At 39.2% G+C, this 17,910-nt stretch overlaps 2 protein-coding genes across 4 annotated transcripts; both read right to left on the bottom strand.

The window, feature by feature from the left end:
• Positions 1-134: 134 nt before the first annotated feature.
• Positions 135-9,834, bottom strand: LOC127942700 (GTP-binding protein 2-like). Its single transcript, XM_052538607.1, has 12 exons — positions 9,459-9,834; positions 8,362-8,388; positions 8,094-8,278; positions 7,881-7,986; positions 6,964-7,161; positions 6,646-6,820; positions 6,173-6,392; positions 5,804-5,939; positions 4,972-5,030; positions 3,911-4,082; positions 3,646-3,810; positions 135-3,407 (listed from the first exon to the last, which is right to left on the bottom strand). Exons 1-12 carry the CDS (start codon positions 9,642-9,644, stop codon positions 3,219-3,221), a joined length of 1,818 nt encoding a protein of 605 aa, XP_052394567.1. The 5' UTR covers positions 9,645-9,834; the 3' UTR covers positions 135-3,218.
• An 825-nt stretch (positions 9,835-10,659) lies between these two features.
• On the bottom strand, positions 10,660-17,424 carry LOC127942701 (chromobox protein homolog 6). 3 transcript variants are annotated; one of them, XM_052538610.1, is made up of 6 exons: positions 17,283-17,424; positions 16,643-16,686; positions 15,268-15,333; positions 14,838-14,904; positions 13,723-14,727; positions 10,660-13,222 (listed from the first exon to the last, which is right to left on the bottom strand). In XM_052538610.1, exons 1-6 carry the CDS (start codon positions 17,349-17,351, stop codon positions 13,220-13,222), a joined length of 1,254 nt encoding a protein of 417 aa, XP_052394570.1. In that variant the 5' UTR covers positions 17,352-17,424; the 3' UTR covers positions 10,660-13,219. The 3 variants fall into 3 exon arrangements, with proteins under 3 accessions (XP_052394570.1, XP_052394569.1, XP_052394568.1); XM_052538609.1 differs by having other exon boundaries at positions 13,699-14,727; XM_052538608.1 differs by having other exon boundaries at positions 10,660-14,727.
• Between the last annotated feature and the right edge of the window lie 486 nt (positions 17,425-17,910).

Raw genomic sequence — 17,910 nt, forward strand, 5'->3', positions numbered from 1 at the left:
CTTAACATTTCTGCTGATACTTGCCCTATTGTGTTCTTTTATAACTCCAAATATGGGGCAATTCAAAATAATCTAAATATAGTGTGACTACAAGAGCCTTCCTTGTTTTAACCTGTAATTTCCATGACAAAGAATTGTATTTCTTGTCTTTAATTAACTACAAAGGGTTTGCACAATAAAACATACATTCTTTATTACATAGGAACTAATAGCAAAGTAATAGATCCTAGGTTCCTAGGCTTTTGAGGACTTTTTTCAGAAGTACATGAAATGAAGATAGATCTCAAATGTAGTAAAGCCGACCAGATGCACTGCAGACAATATTAATTATTATTTGTGTAAGCACCACATGCACTGTTGACCAACAAATGAAGTTTTGAAAGCGATTGGGCCTCATTGCCTAAACAAAAGCAGAACAAATTTCTTCGTTAAAAATTCTGTAAAAACAAGGTTTTACAAGTTATTTACACTTGTAAATGCGTTCTGCTCATGTTTAAAGACTTAACGCCCAGGGTTAAATACTGTTAATCGAAATAAGCTTTTATGTATTAGCGGTCACATTATTCTTTTCATAACTTCAAATGGTACAATTATATCTATGATCAGTACATTCAATGTTTATATAATTGCACAATATCTAAAATAGGAGTTCATGGGTGAACAGGGCACACGACACAATGGTTAGCTGGGTTCCTGTGCATGCTCAAGACAAATGCCCATCACACAAAGCTGCCAAAATATTAACCCAGTTAAACCTGTAAGCCATTGGAAATGACCTAAACCTTGTTTATATTTGCTTACAAACAATCGTGCAATATGCACAACATTTTTTGGAGTCATCTGTGAATGCATCTATAACTAGGCACAATGTAATCAAGCTACTGGAAAACCAATCATGCCTGACTGTTCGTACAACCCTAGAGCTCCAAAAATTCCCTTTCTGTTCCTTTCCTGTCCTGAAGATAGGGGGCGATGTTCCAACGCACCAACTAACGCATCAAAATGATGCCACAATACGTGAACAAAAACAAGGCTGTGGTTGTTTATTCATGAAATTCAAACATAATAAAAGTGTCAAGTGTTTGTAAAATTATTTGTGAATTATCCGATTCATTAAAATTCAAATCTGCGCGTTTTAGGTTCCATTAACATTTTTGTTTCTTGTTCACTAAAATTTGTGTAAGGACATTTTTCAACATTTTTTTCGATCATAATGGAACAACTATAAAATGACAACATCGAATGCAATAACTGTTGTCCGTTACAACTGTTTTCATTTGTGTCTGCAGCCAGCTTTGCGCTGTATTGTGCAGACAATAGACAATATCGCTTAATGCAGTGGTTCCCAACCTTTTTCAACTCGTGGCCCACACAACCAAACACATATGTTTGCGCGGCCCACTTCAAAAAAATTAACTGACCCCGCTATTCTTGGGTTAATAACTTAGTACTCAGAAGCTAGATTTTAAACTATATTTATTGAATAAACTAGGGCTGTGCGATATGGACAAAAAAAAAAATAACTATCGCGATTTTTTTGATCAATTTTGCAATTGTGCTTTTACAGTCATAAATGCATTCAGGATTAATTTGAAACATATTTCCAAAAGAAAACCAATCAGAGCTTTATCAAAAAGTTGTAACATCTCTAGAACAGACATAAGTCAAAATTATCACTATAGTGAAGATGTAAAAAAATGTATAGACTTGTGGCAAAATAAATAAATAAAAATCCTGTATACAGAGACTTTTTTTTCTTTTTTGCCATGCATTGTTCATAGAGCTCATTAATTGTAGCGGTGCCTCAGGTGTTTGCAGTGTGTATACAGTATGTGTATGCGGTCAGCAGTGAGAGCGCATAAATATAACGCGAAAGCACATTAAAATAATGCACAAGTGCGAATCTCTCTGTTCGCAGCAGATTTCCTTTGCTCTGTCACAAAACCGGTCGTGCTTGCTCAGATACACGCTGCTTTGCGAGGAGAGAGTGTGCACACTTAAAACGTGTCTCCTCTCACTTAAACTGCATCCTGTTCACTAACAAATTCACTCTATGCTCATGTGTTAGACATGAATTATTTTCGCACGTTTTTATTTCTAGCCTTTTACCGCAGTGAGAACGCTCTGATCAACATTGGCTCAGAAAAAAGGCGCATCACAGACAGTGTGTGAACCTGGAGTTAGGCATATGCGCACGCTCAAATCGTGATTTTAGGACGTTTTCTTTTAATCGCACAGCCCTAGAATGGACTGGAAATGAACAGAAAATAATTGGCGGCCCACCTGCAATACCACCGTGGCCCACTAGGGGGCCGCGGACCACAGGTTGAAAACCACTGGCTTAATGTATCATGTTCACATTCGCCTTTGTGACAAATATTAACCACCTACGAAGTTCAGGTAGTACAGCTGACCTGGCAACAGAACCAAACTATTCGCAACAATATGTATATTTTACACACTGACAAACAACCATCATAAAGAACAGTAAAATCGAAAAATGGGAGCTCAATGGGAGTATACTTTATGTGTTTTTCAACCTGTCTCCAGGATAACACTGCGACCAGAGTTTTTGAAAATCTTCACTCTGCCAGGAGTTTTCAAACATTTTGGTTTCAGTGACCTACTGCGGCGTTTGCGTGTGGACGAATGGCCAAACCGCATAGAACAAGCTGCAGCTTTGAAATTCCCGCGTTTCTGTGGACAGGGCCTTAGATTCTTGCTTCTGACCTGCCTGTGTAAATCACTGTCATCAGATCTACTGGGGTAACATCACATATTTAAAACTACCTAGGATCTGAAGTTGAATGCTACTATTATGTTCTCATATCTAAAATGCAGGATGCAGGCAAGGAGTTGTTCCTGCAGAAATCTGCTCCAGATACCCAACTTAGTGACTTGAAATCCCACATGCTTCACTAAAGGTCAGCCAGCTTTAACTTAAGATGTGAAACACGCACTAGTGCAAAAAGAGGAGAGGTTTTCATGCTCCATTACACCTGGAAAACATACACTCTAATCAGTAAATCACTGTACCAAAACCGTCCAAATGTCACAGGAGTCGAGAGCATTTACACACAAACAAATCTGCAATTATTGGCAAATCTATAGAGTGGAAATGAAAGGTGCACAATGGAACTAGAGGATGCAAACTCAAGGCAAGTGACTGCAGCTGCAGTCAAATGTCCTCTTGATTCATGGTATCACTCCCAATGTGTCTAACTGTGGTTCTGGTTGCGGTTCTGATCAGGCACGTAGTTTTGGGTGGAGGGTAGGAGGTGCGTCACGTGTCCGATGCCTTTGGTCACCCCCTCTCTGAAGAGCAGCTTGGCTCCCACACGCAAATACTCAGGGTGCTTTAAGAATCTGAAACACACTACAGCTCTCTCTCCTGTCCGCAGCTCCTCCTAGAGGACAAATACACACAGTTTTAGAAAATAAAGGTTACAAAAGAGAATTTTTTATGGCTCCCCAAAGAACATTTTATTGAATATTTTTCCACAATGAAGAACCATTAGTGCGACAGCAAGATTTCATTGATATTTATGGTTCTTCATGGAACACAAGATAACAAGAAAGAACTTTATTTTAAAAACTGTATGCTAACAGAGCTAAAATAATAAAAAATAATAATAAAAAAAGCACCTTTCCAAGGAGACACTCCACAGTGGCGGTCTGCCTCACATTCCCCACGTGCACCGTGACCTGGAAACCACGGCGGAAAGTCTTGGCATGGAACAGGAGGACTATTGCAGCCTCAAACTGCCAGCAAATAGTAGGGTTCATTTTGGGGCTCACCATGACCATGCCCTAAAACACAAACACTCAAGATCAAAAAGACGTCATGAAGATATGGCTACACAAAGACTTAATTTAGTCTTTTTCCTCTTGCTCCAGTTTGAAATCAGACCTTTCGTAGTAACGAGCGATCGAAGTTCCCGAGTGCAAGAGTGGCGGCCTGCCCGGCTCTCAGCACGCGGCAGCCGGAGCGATTCCTGTGAATACTGCACACCTTCAACCTCAGGAACCGGCCATCATCAGTGGGACCCACGACCAGCCGGTCTCCTTCACGACACACACCACTGCGTGTGAATGGAAAGTCAATTACGAACTAAAACACTGCTAGGCAGTAGGTAAGTTGTTCTGACTGGTTGCTGGAGCTTTGCTACGAAGGTGATCTAAGATGGGCATTGAGATGTGGGGGTAAATCAGATGCTACAATGTCAATGCATTGCTAGGCAGTAAATAGGTTTCTCTGAGTTGCTATGGTTTGATAAGACGCTCTAAGTGGTTACTAAGGCATTGCTAAGCAGTCACTAGGGCGTTTTGGGTGGTTATGATACAATTATCCACCTTTTTCCTGAACACGGACGTCTCATCCGTCACATAACGGAAAGACGCTTAACATTTCCAGTCTCTGATGTCTCTTGCGAAATGAACTCCGAGATTAACCCTGTACATATTTTTATATTTAGATATATTTAGAAAGTTTCGGTTTAATTAACTCAATCGTACTTTTTACCCCATTAAAACACTGAGACCAGAACACGAGCATCCAAACGGAAGTTAGAATCCATCATGGCGGCGCTCATCGGCTTCTCAGGAAAAAGCCGGATAAGACGGTTGGAAGAGTTTTCTGGGTGGTTTCTCAGGTGTTGCTAGTGAAATGTTTAGTTGTTCTGAGCATGTGAAAGTGCATTGCTATGTGGTTTCTAAGCGGTTGCTTACAAAGCTAGGGCATTGTGTTATAACTAGTGTTATAAGTAGTTGTAAGTATGTTACTTTGTTGTTGCTAGAGTTTTCTGGGTGGATGCTAAGATGTTGCTAGTAATGCTAAGGCATTAGGAGTTGTCTTTCAGAGGTTTTGCTATATGATTTGATAAAGAGTTTAGAGTGGTTGCTAATACATTGCTAGGTGGACGACAGGCAGTTATTAGACAGATAAGATTGAAACAACAGATGTGGACTGACCTGTACAGTGTACCTCCGACTACCGTCCCTACATCAGGAACACTGTAAATCTCATCCACCTGCAAGAACACATCAATCTGACATTAAAAGTACAATTTGTAAAATTTTAGCAGTAAAATATCCAAAATCCACTAGGCTAGTGTTATAGATTTTGTCCAGCTGTTTACTAACAATATCTCTAATGTTTTCAACTACTTGTAAATCATGAGAAAATTCCCATTTTAAACTGTGACACGGGGCAGTGCAGTCGCCTGTCAGTGACGTTATCCCTTTGTTACCGCCTTTACTGACGTAGAAACCACATTACAACAGTTTCGTGGACAAATGCGGAAGTAGCTTCGCGACAAACTTCATCTAGAAAGAGATGCCGATCTCGCTTGTGTTTTACTAGACAGGTGAGTTGTTTTGATTCGTATCTTTACAGAAAACATATGCTATTATAACGATCAACAAGATTAGTATTATGTGGCATACACGCCAAACGCGGGGCATCGCATCTCTAGACCCAAGCGAGGATGCGTCTGATCCATCGTCTGATCGCGTCTTTGCATTGACTTTGTATGTAATCTACTCGCGCAAATCGTTGAACTCGCGTTAAATCCATGATTTATCTTTCCGTCTGATTGATGGCCGTCAGCGGTTGGGTAAAAGACAACACATCCCATCATCCCACGCTCCTTCCTAGCGTCATCAAACCACGCGATTGTTATTGTTTTGATAGTGCGCCCTCTAGTGGGAGGTCCTACAACCTTAACCTTTAAATATCTTGGAATATCTTTGAATATCTTAGAATTAAGACATGATATGTCCTTTGGTAAGAGTGTGTTTGTACCTGGAATTCTGTGAGCTGCTGCATGAGCTCCTCTTGCTCCTTGCTGTTGCTCAGAGGCGGAAGAATGTTGAAAAAGACCTTCAGAAGGTCCAGATTGTCCCCAGACACACTGGAGAGGGTGAAGATGGGCGTCACACTGTGGGGAGAAAAACACATCATTACACACATAAGTACTGCACAAACTAGAGAGTTGAACAGCTATCAGCTGTAAGGTACTTTGTATTGTATTCAAGTAATTTACATCCTTAAGTTTTAAAGGCACAGTACCAAAAACAGGCTGTTTACCTGTTATGCTCAAAGAGAGCATGGAAACTGGTCAGGAAACAATCAAGTATGGCTGTTTATGTAACAAGAAATATTGACTTGTACCTGGAGGATTGTGCGAACTGCTGAGCAGCCGTGACGGCATCATCAGGGTTGGACACCACCATGGGGACCTTGTTGCATCCGGGCAGTTTGAGCACTCTCTCCAACTGGCGGACCGTTTTCTCCACCGTGCTTTTACCGCAGAGGTCCACCTTACTCACCACAATGAATATGGGCACCTTCAGCGCCATCGCCAAACCCAGGTGCTCCCTTGTTGTGCCAGCTGGGAGAGTTTTACAATGCCAGAATAAGGTATAATATGTTATAATATGGGTTGGTTAATGATTTATAATGTGATTTAATCACATTGAAATACACACTATAGTTTAAAGGTTTGGGGCTAAATAAGCTCATCATGATTTTTTAAGAAAAAAATGAGAAAATTACTAATAATTACTTGTATTAAGCAAGGATGCATTAAATTGCCCTTAAATCAACTTTTAAAGCAATATAAATATACATGCATAAATACTAACCAATGCCAGTATTGGCTGCCACCACCAACATGGCAAAGTCTGGGCAGTAGCTTGTCAGGCCAAATATTGTGGTCTTCAAGTACTTATAATGACCAGCCAGGTCAATAAAAGTGATCATCTTAGAAGAGCTCTCACAGATCTCCTCTGCTGTGCGAGAGTCACTGTAGTTTACGACCTAAAACCATAAGAGAAAGAAAAAAAATCTAAGCAACATGCTTATATGCGAGCAAGTAGAAGGTTTAAATCCCAGTTAACGCACTACTGAAAAAAAGTAGTAGAAATAAAAGTGTACTAAAGGGTTTTAAATATCTGCCTCACTTCTCCTTTGCTGTTAAAGCCCAGGATCTCAAAACTGATGCTGGATGTCCGTCCCGTTTGAATCTCATGCAGGTGTCTGAAGAGGTTGAGTCTGGCCCTGCCCCGTCCGTTATCCAGCTCGCCCTGAGTCAGCACACCCAGCAGAGTTGACTTGCCTGAATCCACGTTACCCAGAACAGCCACACGGAGATCCAGGAACTACTCACACAAACACAGAAATCACAATCACCTGACGATACATAATGCATCATTAGTTTGTTGGGTCAATCACAAATAAGAATGACTATAATGATGAAAACAAATAACCTTAAAAAAAGTTAAAACAACTAAACAGCTTCATGTGTGTTATTTATACCCAATGGATTGTAGTTTGTAGACAAAAGTGTTTTCCATAAAAAAAATAAAAATATAAATTGTTCAAAAGTAGGCAAACTCCTAAAAGCTTTTTATTGTATTATTTTTTAAAATTTAATTATTATCTATTTTTATTTTTTTGTACATTTTTATTTTGTATTTTTTAAGAAACAGTACCAAAAAAAAATGGTTCCCAGTGATTCCAAGTTTATATATTCCAATAATTTTATTCCAAGAAGAATAAAATATAATTTTGTAATTTTCAAGTATATATCCTTTTTACAAAACCTTTTTATTATTCTAAAAATGTTTTAAGAAATAATAATAAAAGATTATTTTATTCCAATAAAAAAGTTATTTTCAAAAATGTAAAAAAATTTAAAAAGTTTAATTCTAACATTTTAAATATTATCATAAAAAAAGTTGGCAAATTACAAAATAATAGCAAAACTTAGTACTGTTATATATGCAATATTCTAAAAATGTAACTAAAACTAAAACCACATCAACCAAAATTTACAACAGAAATTAAATGGAAACTGATTAAAGCGTCACAAGCTCACCTGCTGGTCATCTGGAACTTTCCGCACAAGAACTTCAGCGATTTTCCGTCGAGCTCTATCGCAGTCCACTTCTCTATCTCTCAGGAGCGTGATATCGGCTCCAACCCTGCGCAGAGTCACAGAGTCTTACCAAGACAACACAACACGCCTGTAAGCCACTTCCTACACATTGACATCAAAGAAAACTAATTGGTTGATGAATTCAATACATACTTCTCAGCCATTCTGCGAAGTGTCTTGAGTGAGGCTTTCATATCTTCTTCTGTAAGTCCAACCAGCAGACCGTTATCCTCCACCCCAATCTGATACACGGCCTCCCCCCGGCCCTCCTGCAGTCGCCACTTCAACTGCGTGGCCAAGTGTTCGAACCGATACTGCGTGGGGTTCACCAGCTTCAACTGAGTGAACAGAGAATAAATATGCTATTAAATACATATAAAATCCTATAAAATGTATTACTATTAATTTCGTGATTATATACCTTGTATTCAATGTTTCCCTCTTCAGCCTAAAAAAATAAGGATATGTGGGCAAAAAAACAATCAATTAAATAAAAATTTAAATGCAGTCTTGCAAAAATCAGTCCTTGCACATAATTCATTTACTGGACAAAATACTACCTTGGAAAGAACTAGAAAATGAATAATAACCACACTTTGGCACTATGGATCTAACTTTTGTTGTTGTTTATTTATTAACTTATTGTAATTTACATTTTATTTCCTTACTGAAAAAAAAAAACAGCATATGCTGGCAAGGTATGATTGACGCTGGGATGCTGGTTTATGCTGGTCCTTTCGCTGGTCCTTTGCCAGCACATGACCAGCATAAGCCAGGAAAGCACCAGCTTAAACCCACAAAGGACCAGCATAAACCATCAAAGGACCATCTTAAACCAGCAAAGGACCAGCATAAACCAACAAAGGACCAGCATAAACCAGCAAAGGACCAGCTTAAACCAGCAAAGGACCAGCATAAACCAAAAAAGGACCAGCATAAACCATCAAAGGACCAGCTTAAACCAAAAAAGTACCAGCAAAGGAACAGCATTAACCAACAAAACCGTATACCAGTAAAGGATCCAGCATAAACCAGTATCAAAACTTATCTATAATGCATATGTTTTTAAAAAAAAAAAAAAACATGGTTTAAGTTATTTTTTCTGTTTTCACCTAAAAAGGGCACATTCTGGTCTTACAAATATATACCATCATTAGTAGCTGTTACTGTATTAAATTAATATTAACTACCTGTCATCCAAATGAAAACAAAAGACGCACCAGCTAGTATTAGCCTAATATATTATAATTTTTACAGTAGTAAATAACTGTACAGTATTTTGGCAGCAGCTCTTACCAGTTTTGGTGCATTTAAATATAGGTCGCCAGCAGCTTGTAACACTGTTACTGTGTTAATATTACTATATTAAAATATAATATAATGTATCTTAATATTGTTAATAGCCTTATTAATCGTTAGGCTATATCTTAATATCGAATGGCAGTATGGTTATTGATATGCAGTACACATAATCTCCGCTGGCTAATGGTTAGCATCCGCCAACACATCTATATTTACCTCCGGTGGCAGAAACGGCGGGGGCTCGTTGGCCTTCTTGCCCCTCCGTCGCTTTCCTCTTCTGCCTCTTCTCGTGCGGGATTTCTTCTTCGGTGCGTTTTCGATGCGGCTTTCAGCTGCATTCTGCGGGCTGCTCGCTTTCGCTGCAGACTTGATGCTGCAATGGTTTGCAACCTGCGCATCCATAGCTCGCTCGCGTTTAAGGGAGAGAAAAATAAAGCTACGGTTTTAATCTGAAACTGTAAATATGGATCCTAAAATCGCACTTCTCGGTTTTAAACATGAACAATGCATTTCTTTTCAAGTTTTTTTAGTATTGCACTGGTATACGCGGTCTGGGAGCCATGACTGCAGCAGCTACACCCTCCGCTCTAGTCTAAAGACCGCCTCCAATAATAGTCAACCATTCGTCATCCCTCTGTGCAATGTGTCAAACACTATCTATCTATCTATCTATGATTCTGTCCATCCATCTGTCTGTCTGTCTATCTGGGATTTTGTCCATCCATCCATCTATCTATCTGGGATTCTAAATATCTATCAATACATCTGTCTGACTATCTGGGATTCTATCTATCTGTTTATCTATCTATCTAATCTATCTATCTGACTGTCTGTCTATCTCTCTGACTATCTGGGATGATTCTGTCCATCCATCCATCCATCTATCTGTCTGGGATTCTATCAATCTGTTTATCTATCTATCTATCTATCTGATTATCTGGGATGATTCTGTCCATCCTTTCATCCATTTATCTATCTATCTGGGATTCTAAATATCTATCTATCAATACATCTATCTGTCTGACTATCTGGGATGATTCTGTCCATCCATCCATCCATCTATCTGGGATTCTATCTATCTGTTTATATATCTATCTATCCATCTATCTGACTGTCTATCTCTCTGACAATCTGGGATGATTCTATCCATTCATCCATCCATCTATCTATCTGGGATTCCAATACTGCACGTTTCCATCAGTTCATCATTTTAGGAGAAATCATTACATCACCATCATGTTCCAAACCTGTGACTTTCTGTTTTCCATTCAAAGCACACCAGGAGATATCAAGCAAAATGTTCATGCTGCTCTTTACCATACAATGTTAGTAAATTGGGATAAATGCTGTAAAGATGGAATATCTCACTAATCAGACTAGTCTCTATTATAACAGTAAAATCAAACCAAAGAGACTGTGTCTTTAAAGTGATTTTATTCAAAGCTCTTTCAAGGAAAACACAAAGCAACAACATTATGACACTTAAATGTACAATTAGGATTCTCAAATCATGCACCCACTACATTACAATGTCAAAGCAACAAGTCCATTATCATAATCGGCTTCATCAATGGCATTAACCGTACACATTACCAAACGGATAACTCCGAAATCACACTTAGTTCTTTTTTTTCGGGTTCTACATTCTTTCAAACCCAAAGTAGACTAGTAAAATTGAACAACAATGGCTATAAAATAAAGGCAGCACGTATCATTCATTTCTACGGCATGGAAAAATTAATAATAATGAATCTTAACATAAACAAAAAACATATCAGACACTCATTTTAGAGGATGTTACCTCCAGTATACCTTTATCCTAACCATTTTAAACAATATCTTCTTGTCTGTGCAGTGAGGGTCCCTGGTGGCTACAACCTACAAATGGCAAGCCCTACTGCACCAAATGTAGGCCACGTTATCATAGTGCTAAGCTACCTGTTTAGGAGAAAACATCTTACACACCATAGGTGACATTTTCTAACATTAAAGATGTAAAGGTAAACAAGGACTTGACGGTTTTAAACAGTGGGATTAAACAGAGCAGCTAAAGGCAACACATGCTTCAATATAACTGTAGATATTATTGTACAGATGCACCACATGTGGCGCCCTATGCATGGCAGCACCAGGGATATGATCAGAACATTAATTATCTCAGACCTGGGATAAACACACGATTATGATTTCATATTAATAACAATAATTGATTTAACCATTTAAAGAACGTTGAAAAAGAAAAGAATTAAGTTCACATTAATGTCTGGAAGCCAGAAAACTAAAACCATCTTAATGTTAATAAAAGTTAGTTATTATATACACATACTAAAAATATGAAAAATGGTCAATATTTGTAAATAATTCGGGGAACATTTTTTAAAAAAAAGTCATAAAAATGTTGTAAGGTTTTCATATTTCCCTAAAGGCACAGTGATAAAAGAGTTATAGTGCTCTATTAGAGGACGACGGTATGACTAAAGTGGAACTTTATGAGGTTTGCCTTTGTCCTCCGGTGGAGTCTTGACATTTTATCATCCTTCGGTACAACCAAGTTAGCTGCCATAAATTGTGTTAACCTGTTACTTCAAGTCTAATGTGGCAGGTTAAATATAATATTGCTTGCTGGACTGCCCAAAAACAAAAGCGAACCTAAGCGAAAAGCTTCCCACAACCTTCATAAAGTCTAAAATAATAAAATGCGCTATGCTGCAACTAAACCATTTAGCTTTCAGTAAAATGCTAAATATTAAATGAAGTTTACACAAACATTGTGATGATGTACTCACCTTCCTGCATTTTGAGACTTCCTTCAGTAAAACATAAAAGGAGTTCTTCAGCAGAATGTCCAAGCCACTCTTTTCACTACAATGAAAGTGAATGGTGGCCAAGGCTAGCAAGACAATGTTTTTCCATCCATTCCTCACACATAGCAATGGAGAATTACAGACCCTGGTCCCCATTCACTTAACCAATACCAATACTCGATAGATAGATAGATAGATAGACAGAGTTGTTGCATTGGTATTGGAGCACTTTTATGAGTACACAGTATTGGACAAGTTCCAAAATATAAGTACTGACACATCCCTAGCACCAACTAAGCCAGCTAGCTTTATCCCAGGTCTGTATTGTCAATGCTAGCGCCCAGTCGGACCTGCAGACAACATGGGACGAGCTCAAGGGCCAACAAGATGCAGTCACCAGCCTAACACACAACACACGTGGTCCCATACTGTATCGTCTGAGAGCGCGAAAGAGAGCTTATTGTTATATTTGGTTTTTTTGAGACCCACTTAGTGTAAATGTCCCTAAATGGTATTTGAACTCCTTCAATCAAGTTCTGAGAGAAATTACCTCTGGTTACCGGCCCCGAAAATACAGTAACCATTTCATGAAACGCAAACTATTGTAGTCAGAAGGCAAATATGAGAAGGTACTTCTCCAATAGCGAAAGTGGGTAGTTGATTATGTGGAAGGTTTGATGTACAGTACCATACTACAAATGCAGTCCTCAGCATTCACACTTGAATCAGTAATGAGTCTCAGCAGACATCTGGATCGGAGCAGAGTTTAAGCGGAAGGAAATAACTTAACTGTCCTCAGGATTTTGCAGCTTTGTCCATATAAATACAGTCACGTCTATGCCTGTATACCATAGCAAGTTCCACAATGACTTGGGTTCTTCATCAGCACAGGAAAAAGTTGGTGAGATCAATGAATCATTGTGCAGATACACAATCTTCACTTCCAAAGCAGGAGTGAAGCATCCTGTGCTCATAATCCCAATGAAAATGGACTTCAAATGAAAAGAAATGTCTTGGTGCAACATCTCAAGTCCAAGAAAGCTGTTGAGATCAGCATTTCTTGGGTGGATTCTGAACTTAAGGTCTGGAGATATGGGAATGGCGGTCTCTACAGGACTGGAGGTGACAAAACAAGGCGCATTTACTTGGGAAAAAGGCTGTGGAAAGGCAGGATCACTGGGGGAAAAAAGAAGAAGAAGAAAAGCATGAAGTACTTCAAAACCATCATAACATGTCTAAAATGCAGAGGTCAAGGGAAGCACCCCTGCCTGTAAAGATTACTTCAATATTTATTAAATTTCACCAAAAATGCTTTTTAATTAAAGCCAACTATTTTAGGATGCATGAATATCATTATGGTAAGTACTCATGGAATTTAGTGGGCATATATTCTTGTTGGAGATGTTTACAGAGAACTTTCAAGAGGCAGCTGTTGTGGGTCAGGGTGGGTTGTCAGCTTGGCAAGGGGAAGAAGGTTTAGAACCTGCTCCCGATTGGCAGAATTCCTTGATGGTGACTGTGAGAAGGTTTGTGGTGACATCAGTCACGACTACATTGGTACAGCTGGGTGTCATTTCAGGGTGCCAATCGGGATTTCCCTCTTTTGGCTCCCTAGTTTCCTCAGGAAGTGGGGTGGTAGTGCAGTCACTAACCTGGCAGACCGAAGCTCGACCCACCTGGGTTCGGTGTTGAAGTTTCCTTTTTCTGCCTCGAGAAGTAGTAAGATTCTGAGAGCCCTGGTCTTCATCTTCAAGAGAGAATGAAGGAGAGGAAGAATAGGAGTGTGAGGAAGGGAGGAATGGCGCAGAGCTGGACTTCTGGTGAGGCTGGGAGGCATCTTGGGAACGTGATGAGGCTGATGAGTCCAATTTAGTTGGAGACATGGGAGCTTCAAGTGGAGTCTGTGGTTTCTGAAGTGAAAGGGAGCTGTTGTTAGACCCACTGGAGCTGGATGGAGAAGGTGGATGCTGATATTGAAACTTCTGTGTACTAGCAGAGGAATGGCTATCACAGCAGTTTCCACCTCTCTGATTGGCTCCAGTTTTGGATTCTTCATTGGCCATGGAGGACACTGACCCACAGGGGTGGAGCCCAAATGGCTGGCCATACATCGGGAAACCCAACATCTTCATAGGATGCTGAAAAGGCCTGTAAGGCATGTCACCCTGCTTTTTCCCAATGATGCGATTTCGAGATGGGATTTTCGCCCGTGCCCCGAATGACTGTGGTGACCTTCTACTTGTTACTCCACTGTTTTCGGATTTGTCAATGACATTCAGGTTCAAGATTATACGTCCTCGCTTAACCTCCCGCGGTTTGACTCTGCGGTTGAGGATGCGGACAGTTTCAGAGAATGGAGAGATGGGAGGACGGGATGAGGTTGTGGATCCTGTGGGCTCGCCTAGGGGGTCGGGTCGAGGCAAAGGTCGTCGAGACATCCTATGACAACGATGGATGTCTTTCTTCAGTTTATGAGCAGCGGCGAGAGAGTGCACTCTGGGGGTTGGAGCGGTGGAGAAGGAAGAGGACGATGAAGGCTGAGGAGGAGCTGAACTTGCAGAAGAGGAAGAGGAGGGAAGCTTGGCAGTTATTCGAGGTGGAGTGCGTTGGGTATTTGAGATTTGAGGTGGAGTGCGTTGGGTATCTGAGCTTCGAGGTCTATCACCCGCGTGTGCCCGTGCCTAGATAAGCAGAGAGCAAATGTGACCGGTATGTACTAAAACATCAGACAGAAAGTTTATTAATATATTTTTAAATTAGAATATGGAAAAATTTCTAAGAAAACTCAAACCTTCAGTACAAAGTTTTTTGGTTTAGGTCCCCGTTTCTTTGGGCCATAAAGTTCCTGCTGCCGCTCCCTATGAATTGTGGGAGAGCACCAATTAATCCAAGGAAAATATGATATCACTTTAGTGTCAAGCCTGTTATAAGGCCAAATATAATTCCACATGTGTTAATTCATAGTTTTGATGCCTTCAGTGTGAATCTACAATTTCCATAGTCATGAAAAAAAAGAAAACTCTTTTAATGAGAAGGTGTCTAAACTTTTGTCTGTACTGTACATATATATACACACACACACACATATATACATAAACATAAAGACACAGACACATACAAACACACATATATGCATAATGAGTATGTAATAAATATTTTTGCGCTTTACACTTTATACAGAAATTAAGTTTTAACAGTTCAAATCTTTAAGTGACACTCACTTTTGTTCAAAGGCTGCGAGGAGTCGATCATCCAAGATGTTCTCCTCAGGTTCCCATGTGCTGTGTCTATATTGGAAAACATTTGAAAGGTTTTAAATGGTAATGGGTATTTAAGAAATATCAATGACATCAACTTTTCTCTTTTTCCCATTAAGAGTTAAGTAGTAAAACTGATATATTTATCTATGTTGTATTTTGACAGCACTGTATTTTTATTTATTTCAGTTAATTCAATTAGTCCCATGATGTGACATTTTTAACCGTGCCAGCTTTTTTAATTGTCCATATAGACTCAATTAAAACCAGTTCATCAAAACTGGATGCACTATAATAAAAAAAATGTAGTTTAAAATAGTTTAAGATGTACAAGTATAGTAGTATATCATCAAGTCAGAACACAACACTGCTTGACCTTTCAGCTACTCAAAATGCACTTCTGCAATGATAAGGCCTGTTTCACAATGACCACTAAAGTGACACGCAGCAACAGGCACACAAACACTTTCTATTCTAAAAGAGGTGCTACCAGAAGTCAATTACAGACCAAGTCAAATCTCCCTTTTCTGTCACTAGATTAGGTAGTCCCCCCACAACTATGTTCTTTCTTAGAAAAAAATGGTATCTGTAAGGTTTTACAGTCAGGATTTAGACCGTATCATAGTACAGACTACAGACAGAGACTTCTCTCATCAGAGTTACAAATTACCTGCTCTTATCATCCGATTGTGGTTGTATCTCTCTATTAGTGCTACTGGACCTTGGCACTGCATTCCACACGATCGACCACGACATTCTTTTGAATAGACTAGCAGTATGGAGTTCCACAAGGCTCAGTACTAGGACTGTTGCTTTTCACACTTTTCATGCTACACTTGAGAGATATCATCAGGAAACATGATGATAGCTTGCACTGCTAAGCTGATGATACTCTGTTCTATATTTATTTGTGGCCCATTGAAACATACCAATTCATAAAACAAATGGAATGCATAGTTGATATAAAAACTGGATTACTAGTAATTTCCCACTGCTAAATTCTTTAAAGTTTAAAGTTACAGTTTGGGTCCATTTGTTGTCCTTTACTTACCATTTGGACGCAGATGTTATCCAAATTAGATTAGCTATGAAAGGAATCATTCAAAGCAGTAACACAAATCACTTAATTTTCCTTATAGAGCTGCAGCTGCGCTTCTCTTTGTTTACACACTAGTCGTGCACAAACTGTGAATCCAACCTAAAGAGAATTATATATATATATATATATATATATATATATATCCCTTTCCACTCAAACTACAGAAGAAGTTAGAAAACAGTGCACAACTCTGAAACAGCAAAATATACCCATTGCATTGTTTATATTTTAAAAACTTACTTCAGCGCCCAACCTTTCCATTTAACCAGGTACTCAATTCGACCCTACAAAGAGGAAAAACAGAGGAAAATGTTATTTATTTGACACTAATTAAACAAAGCATGAGCAACACATGCTCTACTTCAAGACTCACGCCCATTTATTTAATTTTTGTGGCTCAGTAAGGTGTGTTTATCTACATATACACTACTAGAGCACATCTAACATCTTAAACTATGTGGCCCGACACTACTGTGCAGTATTTAAACTACTCGACCCTGGTGCATTGTTGAGATCTGTGAATCTTGGGTCTGCCAGCATGCATTGATTTTGTTATGGACTCATGCCAGGCACTTTGTTCCTTTTCAGCCTCCTCCTCCCCCTGCTGCTCTTTTAGCGGTCTGCTGTCAGTTCCCAGCACAGCACAACCCAATTTTACAACATTAATCTCAAGTTGCATATCCAAAGGTCCCACATTCGACTTGTTATTTCTAATCTGACAATGTATGTAAATGGATTGGGTCGCAGAATCGGGAAACATCTGCAAGTAGGCCTCCCACTCTTGTCATTACAGGCGCCTTGAAACTCCGCTTCGCGAGACACGCGAAAGAACGTGAAAAACATTTCCAATCCCCCCCAAACCCCATTCTTCCTTACTCACTTTCCTAACGCGGCTTTTCAGAATGGCTTCCGCTGGGAAAACCCGCTCTCCGACCGCGGAAACCTCCATGTTTTCGGCGCGCTCGCTCCACACTGCTCTGTCTCGCGGCTCTACACTTTACAAATATCTCACCGCAACAAACCTGTCACGTGGTCCGGGGTCAAATAGCCCTTGTCGTCATGGAAACGATCTTGATACATACGACAAATTAATAAAGTTAAAATAAAATAAATATAAAAATCATTTTCGTTTTCCTGTATCTCAATAAGAGAGTGGTGATTTTTTTTTTATTATTTTGCTGGTTTGAGCACGTTTAGAAGATGTCTTTAAGATGTTTATGATGTTTAGAATACATGTAAGCGATCTCTAACAGACAATTAACACCTTTCTAAACATCTATTTGACATCTGATAGGAAACGCCTAGACGTACTGCGGATAAACGTTACCTACTGTTTATTTTGAGAGTTTTATTTTTGTTTTATTAAAAAAAATAGTTTACAGCAATTTTTTATAAAGAATTTGGTTTCGTTATCAAACGCAAAACAAAAAAAAGCCCTTATTAAATATGTTATATGCGTGAGTCCTAAATAAGCTGCTTTTTTTGTCGACAATAAACGCCCCCTCAGC

This window comes from Carassius gibelio, chromosome A22 (assembly GCF_023724105.1).
Source record: "Carassius gibelio isolate Cgi1373 ecotype wild population from Czech Republic chromosome A22, carGib1.2-hapl.c, whole genome shotgun sequence".
In the NCBI taxonomy this organism is placed as follows: Eukaryota; Metazoa; Chordata; class Actinopteri; order Cypriniformes; family Cyprinidae; genus Carassius; species Carassius gibelio.

Excerpts from the sequence above, each read along its gene's own strand:
- LOC127942700 (XM_052538607.1), bottom strand. The coding sequence starts at position 9,644 with ATGGATGCGCAGGTTGCAAACCATTGCAGCATCAAGTCTGCAGCGAAA. Across the intron at positions 6,821-6,963 it reads GCTTTAACAGCAAAGGAGAA|GTCGTAAACTACAGTGACTC; the intron begins GTGAGGCAGATA and ends TTATGGTTTTAG. Across the intron at positions 5,031-5,803 it reads AGCAGCTCACAGAATTCCAG|GTGGATGAGATTTACAGTGT; the intron begins GTACAAACACAC and ends GTGTTCTTGCAG.
- LOC127942701 (XM_052538608.1), bottom strand. The coding sequence starts at position 17,351 with ATGGAGGTTTCCGCGGTCGGAGAGCGGGTTTTCCCAGCGGAAGCCATT. Across the intron at positions 15,334-16,642 it reads TGGAAAGGTTGGGCGCTGAA|ACACAGCACATGGGAACCTG; the intron begins GTAAGTTTTTAA and ends TTTCCAATATAG. Across the intron at positions 14,905-15,267 it reads CTCGCAGCCTTTGAACAAAA|GGAGCGGCAGCAGGAACTTT; the intron begins GTGAGTGTCACT and ends CACAATTCATAG.